The following is an 18,668-nucleotide window of genomic DNA, read 5'->3' as shown; positions in this document are numbered from 1 at the left end:
CTCCTGCCTTTGCCTCAATATTTGTCTAGATTTCATTCCTCGATATGCAGCCTGTAGAAAGATGGCAGCTCTTCTGACCCGTTGGAAATGTTTTGCATCCAGTTGTTTCTGCCTATAGGCCCTGAATCTCCTCTGCAGAACACAGGCCGCCCTGCGTCGCCTCTCCAAGGCCAGCTGCTGTTGGTGTCGTCTGTAGTTTGATTGGATGATAGTAGCTGCCTTGTGCATCTTTGCCATCCGAGTCCGGACAAGGAGTCCTCTGAAAGCAGTTTGAAGAGTGATAACGGCTCGTTTTGTTTTAAGGTAACTTTCTCTGTCTCTCCTTTGGACAAGAAGAGCTCGGTAGCGCCTCTGGATGATGATGGCGGACAGCTGCATCGCCTGAAACTTGACTTGTTCTCTGTGCTTCCTGAATGCAGACTGGATCCGAGTCGCAGCCCGATTCAAACCAGCAACTTCCTTCCTTACTTTATGTCCTCTGAATGCAGCCTGGAGACAAACTGCAGAACGCCTCATTCTCAGGTAATTTTCTCTGTCTCTCCTTTGGACAAGAAGAGCTCGGTAGCGCCTCTGGATGATGATGGCAGACAGCCTCATCGCCTGAAATTTGACTTGTTCTTTGTGCTTTCTGAATGCAGACTGGATCACAGTTGCAGCCCGATTCAAATTAGCAACTTCCTTCCTTGCCTTGCGTCCTCTGTACGCTGCCTGGACACGGACTGCAGCAGCACGCGTGTGTTGGTATATCTGCATTTGTGTCTTAGCTGCCACTGTGGCTCGATATCTTCTCTGGACCATCAGGACTGACGATTTTAGTGTAAGATAGGCGCTCCGTTCCTGGTACACTCTGTAAGCCCGTTGAATAACCAAGGCGGACTGATGCCACTGACTGATGAGTCGTCTACATTTCCTGCCGCGGTACGCCGCCTGCAGAGCAACTGCTGCTCTTTTAAGCTCCTGGTAACATTTCACCTGAAGCACAGTCTCCCTGTGGGCCCTAAACCTCTGCTGCAGGATGCACGCTGCCCGATGCTGTCGCCTGAAGGTGATCATCTGTTTATGGCCTCTGAAGTTAGCCTGAATAACGGTTGCAGCTCTGTGCATCTCTGTAATCTTTCTTCTCACATGAGCTCCTCTGAACGCCGCCTGGAGGACCACGGCAGACCGTTTCATTCGTAGGAAGTTCTTCTGGAGATGAAAAGCCCGGTAGCGCCTCTGGATGATGATGGCAGACAGCCGCATTGCCTGAAACCTGACTCTTGCTCTGTGCTTCCTGAATGCAGCCTGGATCATCACCGCAGCCTGGTGCTGGCGAGCAACCTCTTCTCTGACTCGTTTCCCTTTGAAAGCCGCTTGAAGGAGGATTGCCGCCCTCTGGATGCGCTCAAATTGCCTTCTTTGCTCCTTAGCTGCAACATTAGCCCGATATCTGCGCTGGACTTTAATGACATGAACTTTTAGGGAAAGGTAGTGCTGACGTTCCCGGTAGGTCCTGAAAGCTCTCTGGATGACTCCGGCAGATTCACGTCTTCGTTTTAGGGTTTGACGCGTTTTCATCCCACGGAAAGCGGCTTGCAAAACAGCGGCGGCACGTTTCTTAGCCCTCATTAGCTGAACTGCTCTGTAGCGTTCCTGCAACACTCTACAAGCCCAGAGGAGCTTTTTGTATCGGCTTCTCTGCTGGTACTTCCTGATGTGAGACTGAATGATGATGGCTGCTTTATGCTTCACCTGCAGCTGCTTCCTGACTGCGTACCCTCTGTAGGCGGTCTGTATGCAAACCGCTGCCTTGCGCATCGATTGGTACTCCAGGTGGAGTCTTCTCGCCAGAGTGGCTGCTCTGTACCTCTGCTGACACGCCAAAACAGCTGCCTTGATTGCTAAGAACCGCTTCCTGGCTCTGCTTGTCAGAAATCTCCTCTGGATGATTTCTGCTGCTTGATGCAACTCCACTATCATCTTCCTGGCTCTGTATCCGCGGAACGCTGCTTGGATGACCACAGCTGCTCGTCTCGTCGCTCGGTACCTCTTCATCTGCTCATCCCGGAGTATTTTGGCTCTGTAGTGATCCTGAATAATAACGGCTGCACACTTTGTTGCCAGGTAAGCCATTCGATCTCTGTGCATCCTGAACTGAGCTTGGATTGCTGCTGCAGCTTCGTGTTTCTTCTTCAAGTCTTTCCTCACTGCGAACCCCCTGAAGGCGGCTTGCATCTTCACGCTGGCCTGCTTCATGTTTCTGAACTCGCTTTGCTGCGCTCTGCAGAGGAGAAGGGCTCGGTATCTGGTCTGGATGAGGATCGCTGCACTTTGAAGGAGAACATATCGTTTCTTGCATAAGAACATCCTAACCGCAAACTGAATGACTGTTGCAGCCCGGTGCTTCTCCCTCAGCTCTGTCCTGACTCTCAAGCCTCTGAATGCAGCTTGGAGCGTGATGCATGCCATTTTCTTCTCAATATATTCTTTCCTCATCTTGTTCCCCAGCAAAAACGCCTTACAGTAAAGCTGTATGACCACAGCTGCTGATCTCAGGGATCTGTAGTCCGTTTGGGCTTTATGGCGACGATAGTGAGCTTGTATCAGAGTTGCACAGTGATGCAGCGTTTTTATCCGGCTCCTCTCTGCTCTGCCTCTCCATGTGGCTTGGAAAATGAGCGCAGCGCTCTGAAGAGCTTCATATTCCTTTTTTATCTTTTGAGTTAAAACCGTCGCTCTGTATTTCTGTTGAATCACAACTGCAGCTTTCCTCAACAGGCGATACTTCTTTTGGGCAGCGCGTTTCCTAAATGCGGCTTGGACCACCGCCGCTGCCCTGTGCTGCTTCTTCAGCGACTCTCTCGCCATTTTTCCGCGGTAAACTGCCTGAATCAAAACAGCTGCACGTCTCATCCTTACAAACCTCGCTCTGTCAAAGTCTCTTTTTAAAGAGGCCTGAAATCTTTGCTGGATCGTCACTGCGGCGCGTCTCCTCTCCACAAACTTCTTTCTGGCAGCGTGTCCTCTGAAGGCCGCCTGGATGACGGTGGCGGAGCGGTTCTGCAGCTTTAACATCGTGAATTTCCTAAAAGCAGTTTGGATAATTCTGGCCGCACGGTTTTCCTTCAGAGTTTTCTGATGTTTCCATTTCCTGAACGCTCTCTGGAGGCTCAGGGCCGCTTTCCGAACGAGGAGATATCGCTCCCGGTCTCTTTTGGAGGCGGCCCGAGCTCGGACGCGTCTCTGAAGGACGGCGGCCGCCCAGAAGATTTTTGCATAAGAATTGGCGGCCCTCTTCATTCGCCACTGAGCTTGAACTATAATGGTGTAATACTGGAGGCGCTGATAAGCCCTCAGGGCGGAAAACTTCCTCCAGTGAGCCTGTAGAGACGAACAAGAAACAGTTCCTGAATCAATCACGTTACATGAAACTCCAGCTTAAATTAATAATGATAAACTAAAGTACTTAAAACTGCAGCATGTTGATGTATTGGTTAAAATCATGTGACAACGTAAGAGATGATCTGTGAAAAAAGAAATCATGAAGCTCTGCCTTCTCCCTGTATAAACTGCAGTAATACGCCACTCAGTCAGAAACAACCAATCAGAGCCAAGGGGAGGGTCTTAGCGCTGCCAATCAACCTTGTGCTCACCAAGGTTAGAACAGTTAACTAAAACGAACAAAAACATTAAATGGTATCTTCTGTTGAATGTTTTTATAGATCATCCGTCTCATATTATTAAAAACATGATGACAGTTTTAACAAATACGGAAAAAACATTTTTTTAATAAATTCACATACTGCAGTTTTAACTGCCCAAATACAAACTAAAGCAGGTAAGAAACTGGAGAATCACCTGGATGACAGTCGCTGCTTTATGCTGCAGAGCCCGAAGCCGAGCCTCTTTCTGGATCCTCAGCTGGTTCCGAGCTAAATAACGTCTCCAGACCGACTGGATCACGGCGGCGGCGCAATTCTGCCTCTCAGCTCGACTCCTCAGGAGGAAACGTCGCACCGCCGCCTGGATTTTAATGGCCGCCTTGTTTCGCTCCTGAATAAAAACAAAAAAAAAACCTTTAGGGTGATTTTTGTGTTTTATGTTGGCTTAGTGACATTTGGAAACAAGTTAATGACTGATTTGATTTGCAGCATAAGCTTTTCTGTGGAGTTACATTTCTGTCCAAATTCATCACATTTTATTAAACTGAAACTCAAAATGCCCAAAAGCACAAAAAAGAAAATAGGATATTTTAAATTGATGAGTTAATTTCCAATATCCAGAGTTTTAAAACTGATTTGATAAAGAAAATATATTTTTAACTTTTTCTGAGCGTTACCATCTCATAAATATGAAGTCAGTTTGTACTTTAGTGGAAACAAAGATCAGCACCAAGAGGGAAACTCTACTTTTACTGTGATCCTGGGAAAAACTGAGGCATCGCCTAGAGATGATTTAATAGGAAAAATAAGTATGTAAAAATGTTAGAATGAAGTTATAATAATACAAGAAGAAAGTTATTAAATAAGAGAAAAAACTGTAATAGGAGTAATTTTAAAAAAGAAAAAAAAAAAAACAAGAATAAAGTGAAAATGCCAGAAAGTTATAAAAACACAAAGTTGTAAAAAAATACATAAAAGTTGTATTAATGACAGACATATAAATGTGAGAATAAAGTCGCAAAAATACAAGTTGCAGCTTTTTCACTTTAATTCCTAAAAAGCAGATATGGCTGGAAACGTGTCGAAACATCCCATAGTTTAAAAGCACTAACAAACTGAAAATAAATATTAGTGAGAAGAAGGAGGAACCTGGAAGAGCAGAAGGTCTTTCCTCAGTTTGTGTTTCCTCCATGCGGCCTGTATGAGCCGAGCCGCTCGGGTTTCGATCCGTAGGTCCAGCAGGCGGGCGCAAAGAAACGACACGTATGACATCACAACCTGCAGGGAAACCATGGCAACGGAGAAGTGGCTTAATTGGGGCCATCGCCTGAACAAATGAATCCCCTGGTTATAAAAAGGAGGAAATGTGTTTTATAATGAAAACAGTTTATTGGAGCCGCTCTTCCCTCCTTTCCAAAATCCTCCATTATTTATTTTTTTAATTTGCCGTCTAATCTTTATATTTACTATATTTTTTTCTTTTTTCCATAAATTCCTAAATAAAATCCGACTCAAATTTATAAATAAATGTTTCATAAATGTAAAATAATATATTTGACAATTTAGAAAAAAAGAACAAAAAGAAAGCAAGTACCGACTAGAAACAGCCAATCAGAGCCAGGAGGCGGGTCTTAATGCTGTCAGTCACCTCTGCTGTGCTGCAACTAGCACAGCATGCTGCAAATTTTAATGCTAGTTAGCATAGCCACTGATGTGGCTATGGCACAGTTACGGTAAATGTAAGTTGTTTCTCCACCATTAGCAACTTTAACAGCGAGTACATGAGGGTGATTGACAGCACTAAGCCCCGCCTCCTGCCTCTGATTGGTTGTTTTTGGTGTAATTCTTCAGATGACAATATTAGCTCAGGGAGGAGATGATGGACCTTTTCACAGATTATCTGTCTGAATCTGTCATGATGTGGTTTAACAAATAATTCATAGAGCAACTTTAAATATAAATCACTGTTGAGAAGTTCTTAGAGTTCATTTGGATAATTAAATAAATAACTTGGTCATTTCTCCAGACGTTTCCAGCCCATTGAGTCCTGTAGGAACCAGACCAAGGTTCTGGTTCTGGCCTCACCTTCTCGTTGGGGATGGTGTTGGACATGTCGGCCGGGTTGATCATGGCCGGCACGCCGCCCAGCGACGCCACCGCAGCGTTCACCAGTCTGAAGTTCTTCTTCTCGTTTTCCAGCAGCTCTTTAAAGCCCGGAGACGGAGAACCTTCTCCTGCTTCCAGAAAACAGAACCAGGTTACAGACTTAGGGGTAGGGTAAGTGCAGACGGCCAACTTCACTGCAAAACACTAAATCTGCTGGAAATATCTTAGTAAAATTCAAATAAGAGTTAACCAGAACTTTTTAAAATCGATATTAAGGAATTATTTACCTAAAACAAGCTCTTATATCTTCCTGAAACGTTGCTTGTAAATTAGTTTTGTCTTATTTAAAGTAAACTAACATTTGCACTAGAATCCAGATCAGTGGCTTCCAGACTTTTGGCCAAAATCAAAACTCTTGAGGGACCAAAAAACACAATTTTTCTTTAAATTAAATTTAAATTGCATTTTTTCTGCTGAACAACTTAAATGTCAAATATTTTACTGAAATAAACAAAAAGATGTTTTTTGTTGTGTATCGTGTTTTTGTTGCTATTTGGACCATTAGTCTGTGGAATAAATGAATTAAAAACTGATTTTATTGTAGATAAGTGGTTTATAGAATCATAACTATTTCACTATTGTTTATTATAAATGTAACAAGTTCCAATATGTTGGTGTTGATTCATTTCCTTTTTAGGGCTGAAAACTTATTTTAGTCTTAGTTAAGCAACAATATTGGGATAATTTGTTTTATTAATTCAATTAAGGTTTGCATAACTGAGGTTAATGCAGAAACCTGGTTAATAAATGAGCAGTATGGTTTTTGTTTTAGCTAACATTTTTAATGTTTTGCTCCCTTCCATAATAATCAGGCCCAAAATCGTCCGGCGGCCAAAACGGTCCCCAGGCTGCACTTTGGACCCCCTGATGAGACCCAAATAGTTGGTAATAATTTGTGTTGTTGCTGCGTTTCTGCATAGATCAGATCTTTACCATCCATTTCCTCTGGCGGCGAGTCGAAGGAGCCGTCAGAGTCGCTAGCGGAGCAGTTTAGCTCCAGGCGCCCCCTGGTGGCGCACTCCAGGGTCTGCGTGGTTCTCTGGCTGACGGAGGCTTGGGGAAGGAGAGCGGGGTGGTAGTGGTGCAGCAGGAAGCAGAGGACGCGGCCGTCAGAGAACGACACGGTGAAGTTCTCCACCTGCACACAGGAGCACAGGTTAGCGCGCCGCTTGGTTTTACTAGGCAAGAATCACAAATAAATGAGACTCGCACATAATCCTCACTTAAGATGTTTAATCTTGACAAGCCACAGTTACTTGCATCTCTCCAATTGTCATTTCTTTTCTCTAGAAATGTTTCAGGTTATTGCTTTCATCCGGTAAGTTGGTGCATGCGCACAACGTTGGAGGACAAAAAGACGATTCTTTGATGAGCATCCGTAGCTACGCTGCTGCGGTCGAACGACTAAACTAAACCTGGAGACGTAGGTATAGTTAACTCAGTGCAGGCACCAGAGCAAAGGGGAACATAACACAGAAAAACTGCAGAAGAACTCAGAACCTTCTTTCTTCTCGCTCTGCGCGTTGGCTACCCACAGACCCGTTGCCATAGCAACTGACTGACAACAGCTCCACTAGTGGATTCAACACTAAAAAACACTCAAATATTCCCCACATATGGAACAGAACATTCAGTCCGTTACAGTTTTATGTTTTCAGGTTGTTTGATTATTGATAAGTGATCACTGTGGTACATTAGCTACCGCTGCTACTAGCTAAGCTAACACTCAGTCATACATTTAAGATGTAGCTCATTATATGTTGACAGTTTATCAGCTTGGTTGGTAGCAGTTCTTTGCCCTCCCTCGCATCAGTGTTGTGGTCAAGACCACCTAACCCGAGACCAAGACGAGACCAAGACCAGAGTGTATCGAGACCAAGACCGATCTCGAGTACTACAACACTGCCTCGCATACTTGACATCACGCGTCTATAAGGAAGAACATTTTCACCTTTATGTGGTAGAAGTCGCACACGGCGCAGACCCAGTCCATCAGCAGTGAAATCTTGGCGCTCGTGTGTTCGTACGGCGGCCTGGTCTTCACCGGGCTCGGCTGACCGGCCCGGTCGGCCCGGACCAGGGCCAGTCTGCGTTTGGTCCTCAGAGTTCGCTTCAGGAAGTCGACCTCCTCCCTGAGCTGAGCCTCATCCAGGATCACCTCCACCTTCGACCAGCAGACGCCACCATTAAACCTTCATGAGAACGACCGTTTTTCACCTGGTTACTGGCGTCTAGCAGCAGATTCTCACCTGAAAGGCAAAGATGATTTTCCACAGGAGGCTCAGCGTTTTCTCTCTGTGGCCGTCAACAATGTCTCTGGAGTCGATGACGGATCCTAACAACAAAAATATTAACAGGGTTCATTCACTTTTCCCACAACAATTTTCAGCCATTTTCAAGGGAAGTTTTTAAACTTTTCCAGCACCAAACTTTGGAGAAAAGAACAATAGAAATTAACTAAAAAATAGATCTAATTCACTATTATACATTGTCATTTATTACTGTTATTAGTAATGTCCTTTGGTAGTATTTTACATTCTACAGCTAAATAGACAAAAATGTAACTAAATTTCATGTTTTGAAATGTCTCCAGGGAAAAAAATGTCTTTGGCTTTTGATTAGTTGTATAAAAATATCTGGTTTCAACTGTAGATTTAGACTTTAAATCAAATGTTATATTGCACTTTATTAGAAAACTGTGCAGTTTGAATATCAAACATTTCAAGGACTTCCAAAGAAATCAAGCACTTTCCAAACCTTTAAAACACCTGATTGATATTCAAGCATTTCAAAGATTTCAAACCCTGAAATTAAACTGAAATCCTGGACAGAGTTTGGTGTGTAAGTGCTGCAGTCGTCCTGCTGCAGCAGTTGGTTACCGCTTTCATCCTTGAGGTCGATGCCTCTGCCTCTCAGCAGCTGCAGCGCCACGTCAACGTTGTGAACTTTCTGGAGCCGGCTGATGGCCGGCAGACGCAGCTTCGCCGAGAGACTCCAGTCCTGAACGAGAAGCTCCATCACACGACTGGACAAGAAACAAAACAGAAAAAATATTGAATTTTATAACATTACAAGATGCTCAATATTTCTCTTTTAATTTTTACTTTTGATGTATTTTAGAAAGAGAAAAACGATAAATCATGCAAATTAAATTTACTGAGCTTGTTTAAATTTGTGATACGATTAATTGATTTAGAAATTGTAGCTTAGTCTTAACTTTGTCAGAGTTTATATAAATTCAAAGCCCAAATACATAGAAGCTGTTAACGCACTAGTGAAACAAGATGGCCGCCCTGAGCGTGTTGCCATTACTTTGAGAAATAAGAAGTTCATTGATGAAAAATTTTAAAATAAAATAATTTTTTAAAAACAGATTTACAAAAACAAAAATTCAATGTTCAAAACCCAAAACTTCAATTAACAGATGAAATCAATTTATGCCCCAACTCTACTGAGAGCAGGGCTGGACAATAAATCAACAACAATGACGAGATATGCTTCTGACTGAATATTTAATGTAATATTTAACTCTGGGAGAAAAAAGAAATGGAAAACACCAACTGCTCCACCCCTCATAGCTAGCTAAGCTAAGCTAAGCTAAGCTGGTGGAATCAACTGGTTCGCTCATTCTTTGGTTGCCTAGCAACAGCCTGTTGGGTAAGAAGCAGTTTCAAGTCCCCCCCAACTCCGGTTGCCTAGCAACAACCTGCCCAGTAACTTCCCAAGCGCAGTTTCAAGTTTCCCCACCGTGCGTCATGACAGGTTAAAAATAAAACAAAGTCGTGGAGAGAAAACTGGATTAAACAGGAAAGGTCACGGCAGCAGATTGGCAATACTTCAGATATTTAAAACAAAAACCTAATCAATACTTATCCATGTCTCCAAATACGAAACAAGCGTTTTATTAGCATGTGCCCGTCCCTACATGAGTGAATCTAATTACCAAACCAAGCGCTGTGACCAAAAAGAAAACATCAAGACGTCCCGCTCACACTAAGCGAATGCCGCATTTCAAATCGATGGCCAGATTTTTCACAGCGAAGTTGAACTCGTCGAGTGGCGTCTGGACGTGGGAGACGGGCAGGCCCAGGTAGGCGAGGTGGCGCGGCAGGATGCCCTCTCCGCTCAGGAAGTCTCTGGAAAAGGCCAGCAGCAGGTCCTTACTCGCCTGCCAGATACAAAACACAAGCAGAGTGAAGATTTAAATCAGAAAACCCTGTAAATAATGAGAGGAACCCACTAAAGAGCGAAACCTGGACAGGAATGTTAGGAAGTTCAGTGTAAAATGTGATGAAACGTCTCGATGTGGGGCTGAGCAACACAGGTTTCATCAACCAACTGAATTTTATGGAAAATCTGGATATCATCAGTCTGAAGGTTTTCACCGTTCAGACTGATGTTAGCCCACCCGAGGCGGCCATCTTGTTTTACAGCTACGTAAAGTGATTTTCATGTCGACTCAAAGGGAAATATGGATGAAATAAAAGCAAGTTTTTCCAGTTTGAGACATTCTGTCAGTTCTATTTTTAAAGGAAACAATTAGGGGCAAAAAAAAAAAAAAACTTAAAATGGGAAATTAAATTTTTTATTTGATAATTAAAAAAAAAAATTAAGCCATAACCGCTCAATCCTACCACATCTGTAGTTTTCGCAATAAAAAAATAAAAAAAAATTTTATTTTACATATCGAGTAAGTTAACAAAACATGGGCATCTGCATTATGACTGTTTTGGCTTAAATTCAGCTCTTTTAGTGAGTGTGTACTCCAGTTAACTTTAATTTATCCGATATGGACAATGCACATTAACTGACGTTTCTGTAAATGTGCCATAATTTGACAAAAGTTTGTTTTTCATCTGTTGTCCTTGGACAATGCTCACTTTCTCCTTCTGAAAAACAAATAATTTTAAAATGACTTAACTACAAACTGTGTCAATAAATACTAAAAAACTTAAAAACAATAAATAATTTACTAAATTAGTTATTTCCATAAATCAATCACAATTAATAGTTACGACTGTTTCTTTTTTTTTTTTTTTTTTGCAGTGAATACTGATATTTCTGCTAAGAAAAACTCTTCCTGATAGAATAGTTTCCTTGTTTGTTCACAGTGTTTCCATATTTTCACCTTTAGGTTTCATTCAGCAGAGCCGTGACCTTGGCTCACCTTGAACTCTGCGTCGATGCAGAACAGACACGGGTCGTGTTCGATCAGACGGGATTCTTTGGCTTTGTCCAGGAAGCAGACGAGCAGCAGCAGCTTCTTCAGCGTGAAGCGGGACAGCGCCTCCTCATGGCCTGCAGCGGAAATGATTAGCAATGTGACCCCGGTAGTCATGGCAACCATAAAAGGTTAATAAGCAGCAAGAAATAATCAGAGAAAACATCTGAACATGTATGGAATAAAATCTTTGCCATGAAGTAAAGACATAAGCCCAACAGGAAGTCATAATTATGAGCTTTAAAGTTATAATAAAATTTTTAAAACAAAAACACTGAGGTCAAATAACCAGATGCTTCAAGATGTTCAACATCCTGACTGATTACTTTTTTACTCTACTTTCTGATAATTAACTTTAAAATTTTAAAATTATGACTTCCTGTTGGGTTTTTATTTTTTCTTTTATGGTGTAAATGTAGTTTCACACAATATTCTAACAAACTTTTTAAAATCAGAAACTTCTGGATGCGTCCGTTCTCCAACAGACTGTCATCATCCTGCTAACCAGTCCGATTCGGGTGAATGGATCGCCTCTAAGACCTGAAGTACATCAGAGCGCCTCTCCGATTTTACCGTCTTTGTAGAGGTGAGGCACCCGGGCGTGTCTGAAGGCTGCAGCGATGTCCGGGTTCCAGAGGAGGCGCTGCAGGACGAACATGGCCAGACCCAAAACGTCGCTGTTGCTCTCCAGGGAGATCAGCTCCCCAAAAATAGTCTGAGGACGCAAAACGTTAGCTTAAAAAAACGCCTCAAAAACGTTAGCATGATAAAATATATATAAAATATATATGTAAAATAACACTGATGCTCAACGCTACTACAAATGGAAAACTAGAAAAAAATTCTAAGACTAAGATGAAAAATTATAGGATTAAAGTCAAAATTATGAGGGGGAAAACAGATTGAGGTTTGGATTCTCATATTAAAAGTCAGAATTTTCAGGAAGGCAAGAAAATAAAAGAATATATTCTCTGAAAAAAGTTTAAAATTTGAAGGGAAAAATAATCTGTAGAAAATAATAAAGCTGGAATTCTGCAGAGAAAGTCAAAATTTGTGGGGGAAAAAAAAAACAGAAGTCCATTTTTTTTCCTAAACATTGGCACCGATCCTCTTCCATACTTATCTGTGGTGTTGGGGGCCCCACATTAAGCATCTGCTCGGGGCCCCAAAAAAGTTAGTGCCGGCCCTGTTTTAGTTAATGTTTAGCTGTAGAATAAAAAACAGTCAAAGTATGAAAAAACTAAAACTACTAACTATAACTAATAAAACCTCAACTGAAACTAACAAATTCTTAACTAATAGTAACTAATAAAACTAGAAACCACTAAAAACTAATTAAGGCTGAATTTGACAAAAAGTCCCAATGAAATAAAACTGTAAAGAAAAAATTTGAATACTGCATTTAATAGCTACTTTTAAATGCTTCATAAATAAATTGACAAAAATCCCAAACTATAAAACCGAGTTACCTCCAGGCCGATGCGTAACCAGAGCGGATTGTATGACAGCAGCCAGTTCAGGACTTTCTTGCGTTCACCTGATTAAAAACAACAAAAACCATCTCAGAGTTAGAGCTGGACAACAACAACATGTTTACTGCGATGAACACGAATCAATATAAATAGATTATATATGTAGAATATTAACTGATCTTCAATCTAGACCCGCACAGCATTCTGGGGGATGTAGGCAGAGGAAAGGCTCAACTTCTCACAGCGGGCTAAGCTAGGCTGGTAGCTTTAACTCACTGACTCATTGTTTGGTTGCCTAGCAACAACCTGCTGGGTAACAAGCAGCTTCAAGTTCCCCCGGCTTTGGTTTCCTAGCAACAACATGTTCAGTAGCAGCTTAAAGTTTCTCCTCCATGTCTCATAACGGCGTGGAGTAAAAACTGGATAAAACAGGAAATGTTGTGCCACCAGTTTGTATTTCTGAAATTTAAAAACTAATCAATACTTATTGTGATGCGTTTTCCAGTCGTCCTTCGGACTGAATGAACATTTTAAAATGGCCGTCATGGCGTCGTACCTATGTCCTTCCAGAGGTGGCGGTCTTTGCGGACCAGCAGCCGCCGGGCCTCCACCTCCAGCTCCAGCCTCTGGATGGCCTTGACCATGGCCTCCGAGGTGAACAGCTGGCAGGCGGCGCGGCGCAGGCGGTTCAGCTTCCGCTTGGCCGTGTAGGTGCTGAAGGACATCTCCTCCTTGGTGGGCGCTTTGGGAACGCTGAGGTCGTCCCCGCCGCCCAGCGCAAGCGAGACGGCACTCACTGACAATCAAAACTATGTTATTATTCATCTGCAACCTAAAACTTAGCTCGTCTGTAGCCAAGTGTCACAGCGCCGGGCTACCTTTAGCCACTTCGGTGTTGACCTTGAAGTCGTCGGGGGTCAGGACGTGGTTGAGCCACCAGGTGAATCCTCTCTCCTGCTTCTCGATCCAGCGCTCGTCGTAGAACATGTTCTTGGCTGCGAACGGCATCGGGTGTCTTGGCAAAGCTGAAAACGGCAAATACGACACAGAAAACTAAATAAAATCTCCAAGATGAGGAGAAAAAACTCAATTACATGTCTGAGGCAGATTAGAGCCACCAAAGAGAAAATTTGACATTTTTCTTTTATAACTTTGACTAATCCGCCATGAAAAACAAAAGAAACCACTGGAATCCAGTATATTTTTCAAAGAGTAATTTCTCCTGCATAACATGCATCTCCGTCAGTGAAGCTGCTGCCAGGAGGAAATCTGAGATCAAAATCTGGATTATGAAAATAAACTCAGAATTCCTAAAGAGGAAAGATTCTCAGCAAAAGTTAAAAATAAAATATTAAAGTCAAAATTCAGAAGGAAAACCAACATTTAAAGTTCTGAGGAATAAAAATTCAATTCTATGTGAAAAAAGGCAAAATTTTGTGAAATAAAACCATCAAAATTCTATGAAAAAATTCTAAAAAAAAAAAAAACTAAAAAAAGAAAAAGTCAAAATTCTGGGACAAAAATTCTAATTTTTGTGAATAAGTGTTAAAGGAGGTCAACATTATTTGACATAATTCTGGGACAAAAAATAATTTATTTTATTTTTTTTTTTAAAAACTGTGGCCCTAATCCTCTTCCGTACATACCCGTCTGTTTTGGCTTGATGAACGTTAGCTTTGACTGAGCTACAGCAACCACTTTTGAGATCTTCACAGACTGAGAAGCGGACGCCTTCAGAGTCAAAGCACCTAAAGGAGAAGAAGAAGAAGAAGACGAGGGAAATACCTCAGTAAACTGCAAAAAGAAAACAAACCCAGATGACATTAAGATGTGCAGGCTTATACTTCTGTTGGGGACTTTGGCGCTCGAACGTTTAGCCTTGGAAGCAGCTGCAGACTTTGCCGTCCTCACAGACTGGGTCAGGTCTGGGCAGGAAACAAAGACGGATCAATTACTCATCTTTATTAAAACTGTCACACAATTAAGTAAGTCAGAATGAAGTCATTATATTAGGAGATTGAAGTAGTAATTTTCAGAACTCCAGCACAAAAAAATTAAATATCCAAGCTTATTTCTTATTAAAATGACTTTTGATATTCTTACAGTAAAACTGTGCCTGTATTCTGCTAATATTGTGACTAAATTCTTGTTGTCTGGCTGTGATATTCTGTCATACAACATGCAGAAGGGATGGCTGAAATAAAAGACATTTTTTTAAATTGTTTTGACATTTGTAATTTCTTTTTTTAGAAAAGCAGAAAAAAAGATTAAAGGGGCAGTAGTGTGTTTTCCAGGCACACCGAGCCATTTTATAGCACAATCAACTATGTTACCTTCATTTGTTATAAAAATGCTTCATATATCAAATGGCTTGAAAGAAATTTTACTTCCTGATTCAATGTCTTGGGCCTCTGTCTCTTTATTAAGCTCCGCCTCCAGGAAGTCAACCCAACATGGCTCCTCTATTAACCCTTTAACGTTTTTACCAGCGTTGCTCTGAGCATCAGCTCCCATGAGCTCAGCTGATTCAGTTCTACCAGGTGTTTGCTAATTGCTGCTGGCTAGTCTGAAGGAGCTGAGTGGAGGAGGAGCTGCGCCTCGAAGGCGGAGCTAGGTCCACCCAGGCGTTCGCACAGCTTGCCATGGAGATTAAAAGATTTCTCAAATATGCATGAAAGAGTCAAAGCAAAAGTCCAGGTTTGTTTTTGATTGGGAATCACATAACTAGGCCTGTCGCAATAAACAACACATCAATTAATCACATGATAAATTGAAATGAGCTTAATAATTTTTATATGCATAATTCAGCGTTTTCTTCTCTACTAAAAACTGGATGTTTTGGTTTCAACCAGATTTTTTTGAAGGACAATTTTGTTTACAGAGACTTCATAGTTAATTTTATTTGTTGTTTTGTTTATTTATTATGGATATTTAAAATGTCTTCCAGTTAAATGTTCATTAGAATTTAAAGTCTATTGATATATGAAAATGTGTTCCTACATTATTATTCCATTATTTTACTTTAAAATGGTCTCCAAACTGCAATACTACCTTTGTTCTGGGACAATTTATCATCCAGCTAAATCTGTTATCATAACAGGCCTAATTATAACATATAAAGCTCAAAAAAGTCAACTTTGCATAATACTCACTTGTGACCTTCTCCCGCTGAGTTGTGCTCCTGCTCTGGACCAGCGCTGGCGGCTCAGTTTTCCCGACCACAACCCGGCTCCTCTTCATCCGCTGCAGCTTTCCCGAGTCCTCGCTCTTGGTGGAATCGGCTCTCGAGAACTCCTCACTCTTTCTCTTCTTGCTTTTCGCTGCCAACTGGACAGGGAATAGGTCTTCCTGAGCAGAACCAGGCGGAGACAAGTCCGACGAGCTGGCAGCAGGCGGAGCGTGAAGCGGCGAAGAGGTAGCAGAGAACCGAGACAGCGCCGTGTCTGGAGGGGAAGACCTTTGACTGGGGCTGGAGGAGGTGAAATCCAGGAATTCATGTCCAGCATCACACTGTTCAGCTCCCGACTCAGCGTCTATGATGGGAAGGCTTGGAGTTCCCGGACCGGAGTCGCTCTGGCTGCCACCATCAGAGAGTTCAAGTGTTTTCTCCAGTAGCCGTCGGCGGGACTTCCTGACTTTCCTCTCTCCAGAACTGCCCGAATCCACAGATGCTTTGCCTTTGGTCACAGTGGCAGATGTGAAAGAAAACTTCACCTTTTCTTTTTCTACAACCTTCTCTACCTTTGAAACAATCTTTTTGCTGACAAAAAACGTGAGTCTCGGTTCGTGAGGCTGCGCGTTTCCACTCTTAGACTCCAGAGAATCTGAAAACTCACAGCTAGAACTCGTATTTCTTGGACTGGTGTCAAGATGTCCGAGGTCGGAGTCTATCAGAACCAGAGCGTCCTTCAAAGATGGAAGAGAGGATCCGGTTGAGTCGCCGTCAGGGGCAGGAAGCGGGCTGCCGGACTCAATTCGAGGCATGAGTTTCTTGAACATCTCCGGCGTACCGATCGGAGAGAGAGTCCTGTCAAACAATTTATTCAGTTCATCGTTTTTAGGGTGTTCTGTGACGCCATCAGGGCCAGAGTGGACGACCTTTGTAGTCGGGACAAGCAGAACAACGGGCGAGTTCTTCCTTTCTGGAGAAACGTTTCCCTGATCCGACAAGACAACGGATCGTCGACCCGGGTTCGACGTGTTCTTGCCCACTGGTTCCAAGCAGCACTCTTGAAGCAGGTTTTCCTTCATGACGCCGTTGCCCTTGTTGAGCGAAGCAAGCGGGCTGCGCGGCTTTTCCCGCTTATACTGTGTCTGCCGAGACACCTGGAAGGTTTTGTTTCCTGCCATCTTCCGTGAACCTGCCGTTCTCGTCAATGGGGTTTGTGTTTTTTCCATCCCTCTCTTGTGTTTGATCGAATCCCATAAGCTCTTCTGTAAGAACAAAAACAGAGTTAAGTTACACTATCTAACATTGAAGAAAAGTTCCAGACAGTTCCACTTTTATTCTTCTGCATCTTCGTTTACCTAATTTTTGCTCCTTTTAGCTAATTCAACAATAAGGAAAATGAATACGCTGCAAGTTCACTTATAAATGTGCTTGTCTTCTAATAATGAGGCTTCGTTTGCTTGGTAACTCCACTTGAATATACTTACAAAAACCAATTGCTTACTAGTGGTGTGGACTCTTGAGTTTTAAATTTTACCAAATCGCTAATGTTTGTCTGTGATGTATGTAATGTGAGTTCAATGCTATGAATCTCACCCTAAGTGCCAAACGGAACAAAATGGTTGTTAATCTTAGTTCAATATTTGGAAGTGTGGCCAACACAAACTGAAGGTTTCTCACTTCCTCCGCTGCCATTGCTTAAGCTACAGACAGAGTACAGAAAATCGACGTCATCATTCACCGATTGGCTAAATAGAAATTCTCCCTGAGGGAATCCCAGTAAATGGGAGAAAGCCCGGAGTGTGCTGGCAATGGCCTATACAAAGAAAAAAAAAACTGAACTGGATAGAATATCAGAATATTAGAAATCAAAATATCAGAATTACAAGTTTAAGTCTGTTTAAAAGCAGCTTCAGAAACAACGGCAGTGGTTAAAGCAACAGCTTTTTTAAGTTTTGTATTTAAGATAAGACGTAACCTTAAAGCACCTTGGTGTTTATTTCTACAGTTGTAAAGTTAGTCTCTGGCTTAAATAAATGGGGGATGAACAGGCTAATGCCATCATTTTCATCAGATGTCAGGTCAGGAGCAGAGATGCACCTGACATCTGCAGGGCAGTTTCAGTGTGCAGATACCTTTTTCTTTTTTGTTGTTTCTGCTCTCCCCAGCAGAACAGCTTGATGTTTAAGAACTCCATTCGCATTGAACGAGATCACCTCTCTGATGCCACCTTCTTCTGTTGGGATCCAGCTTATTCTCAAGCTGAATGAGCTCAGAGGCTGCAAACACAAAACACGGAGAGAAATTAGGAATTGTTCATGCATTGCAATCCCACAACAAAAATAATAGTGCTTCCGATAAAAATTTAGGCTCAAAAGTATATGTATATTGATAAAGTAAAACAGTTACCTGGATCGTAAAGATGTTCTGGTCCACAGAAAAACCTTTATTTGACGGGATCTTTTCGATTGCAACCTCCGCTTCTACATCCTCAATCGGGTTCTCAATTTGCAAAACAGCGGATTTCGTGGTGCCCAACTTTACAGTGCCGAAAGACACAAAAGGTGGCTTTGAAAACTGAATGAGACTCAAAACTGGAACGTCGTTCTCCTTATTAGCATCCATTTTCTTCCCCGGACTGATATCCAGAAGTCCCCGTTGTGCTAAAGTTACCGCTTCAGCCATTTTTTTAAGACAATAAAAACGCGATTCGAAACAAACTACATGTTACGGAATTCTAATCAACGTTTTGTGCAAAGCAAATTCAGCTAGTACGTACGTGTTCGGGTCTGAGACACGCCAGCTAACAAACGTTAAAGCACGGCATTATTTCAAATTCTGTCGAAAGGAAAATCAGCCAATGGCAAGCGAGCTGCTTTTGCGCCATGCCCAATGAGGAGAGAGAATACAAGGACGCACTGTTGAGAACCAATCAGTGTCCGAATACATGTTTAAACAACCATAGTCCACGCCTATATTCAGAAATTAACAGTAAAAGA

At 42.2% G+C, this 18,668-nt stretch overlaps 1 protein-coding gene across 1 annotated transcript in view; it reads right to left on the bottom strand.

Annotated features, from left to right (window-relative positions):
- aspm (assembly factor for spindle microtubules) overlaps nucleotides 1–18,551 on the bottom strand; it is a 24,307-nt gene extending 5,756 nt beyond the window's left edge. Inside the window, exons 1-19 of the mRNA XM_016662177.1 lie at nucleotides 18,079–18,551; nucleotides 17,805–17,948; nucleotides 15,653–16,934; nucleotides 14,345–14,425; nucleotides 14,147–14,248; nucleotides 13,379–13,525; nucleotides 13,057–13,296; nucleotides 12,498–12,565; nucleotides 11,602–11,743; nucleotides 10,975–11,105; nucleotides 9,800–9,975; nucleotides 8,687–8,832; nucleotides 8,057–8,142; nucleotides 7,759–7,971; nucleotides 6,741–6,945; nucleotides 5,727–5,878; nucleotides 4,791–4,919; nucleotides 3,838–4,032; nucleotides 3–3,360 (exon numbers count right to left, since the gene is read on the bottom strand). Coding sequence (XP_016517663.1) covers nucleotides 3–3,360; nucleotides 3,838–4,032; nucleotides 4,791–4,919; nucleotides 5,727–5,878; nucleotides 6,741–6,945; nucleotides 7,759–7,971; nucleotides 8,057–8,142; nucleotides 8,687–8,832; nucleotides 9,800–9,975; nucleotides 10,975–11,105; nucleotides 11,602–11,743; nucleotides 12,498–12,565; nucleotides 13,057–13,296; nucleotides 13,379–13,525; nucleotides 14,147–14,248; nucleotides 14,345–14,425; nucleotides 15,653–16,934; nucleotides 17,805–17,948; nucleotides 18,079–18,354 — 7,273 coding nt within the window. The 5' untranslated portion in view covers nucleotides 18,355–18,551. The remainder of the gene's footprint in view (nucleotides 1–2; nucleotides 3,361–3,837; nucleotides 4,033–4,790; nucleotides 4,920–5,726; nucleotides 5,879–6,740; nucleotides 6,946–7,758; nucleotides 7,972–8,056; nucleotides 8,143–8,686; nucleotides 8,833–9,799; nucleotides 9,976–10,974; nucleotides 11,106–11,601; nucleotides 11,744–12,497; nucleotides 12,566–13,056; nucleotides 13,297–13,378; nucleotides 13,526–14,146; nucleotides 14,249–14,344; nucleotides 14,426–15,652; nucleotides 16,935–17,804; nucleotides 17,949–18,078) is intronic.
- Between the last annotated feature and the right edge of the window lie 117 nt (nucleotides 18,552–18,668).

The sequence above is a fragment of the Poecilia formosa genome, unplaced genomic scaffold (assembly GCF_000485575.1).
Source record: "Poecilia formosa unplaced genomic scaffold, Poecilia_formosa-5.1.2 Scaffold361, whole genome shotgun sequence".
Lineage (NCBI taxonomy): Eukaryota > Metazoa > Chordata > Actinopteri > Cyprinodontiformes > Poeciliidae > Poecilia > Poecilia formosa.
The sequence above is the reverse complement of the archived record's forward strand: the minus strand, read 5'-3'. Positions and strand labels throughout refer to the sequence as shown.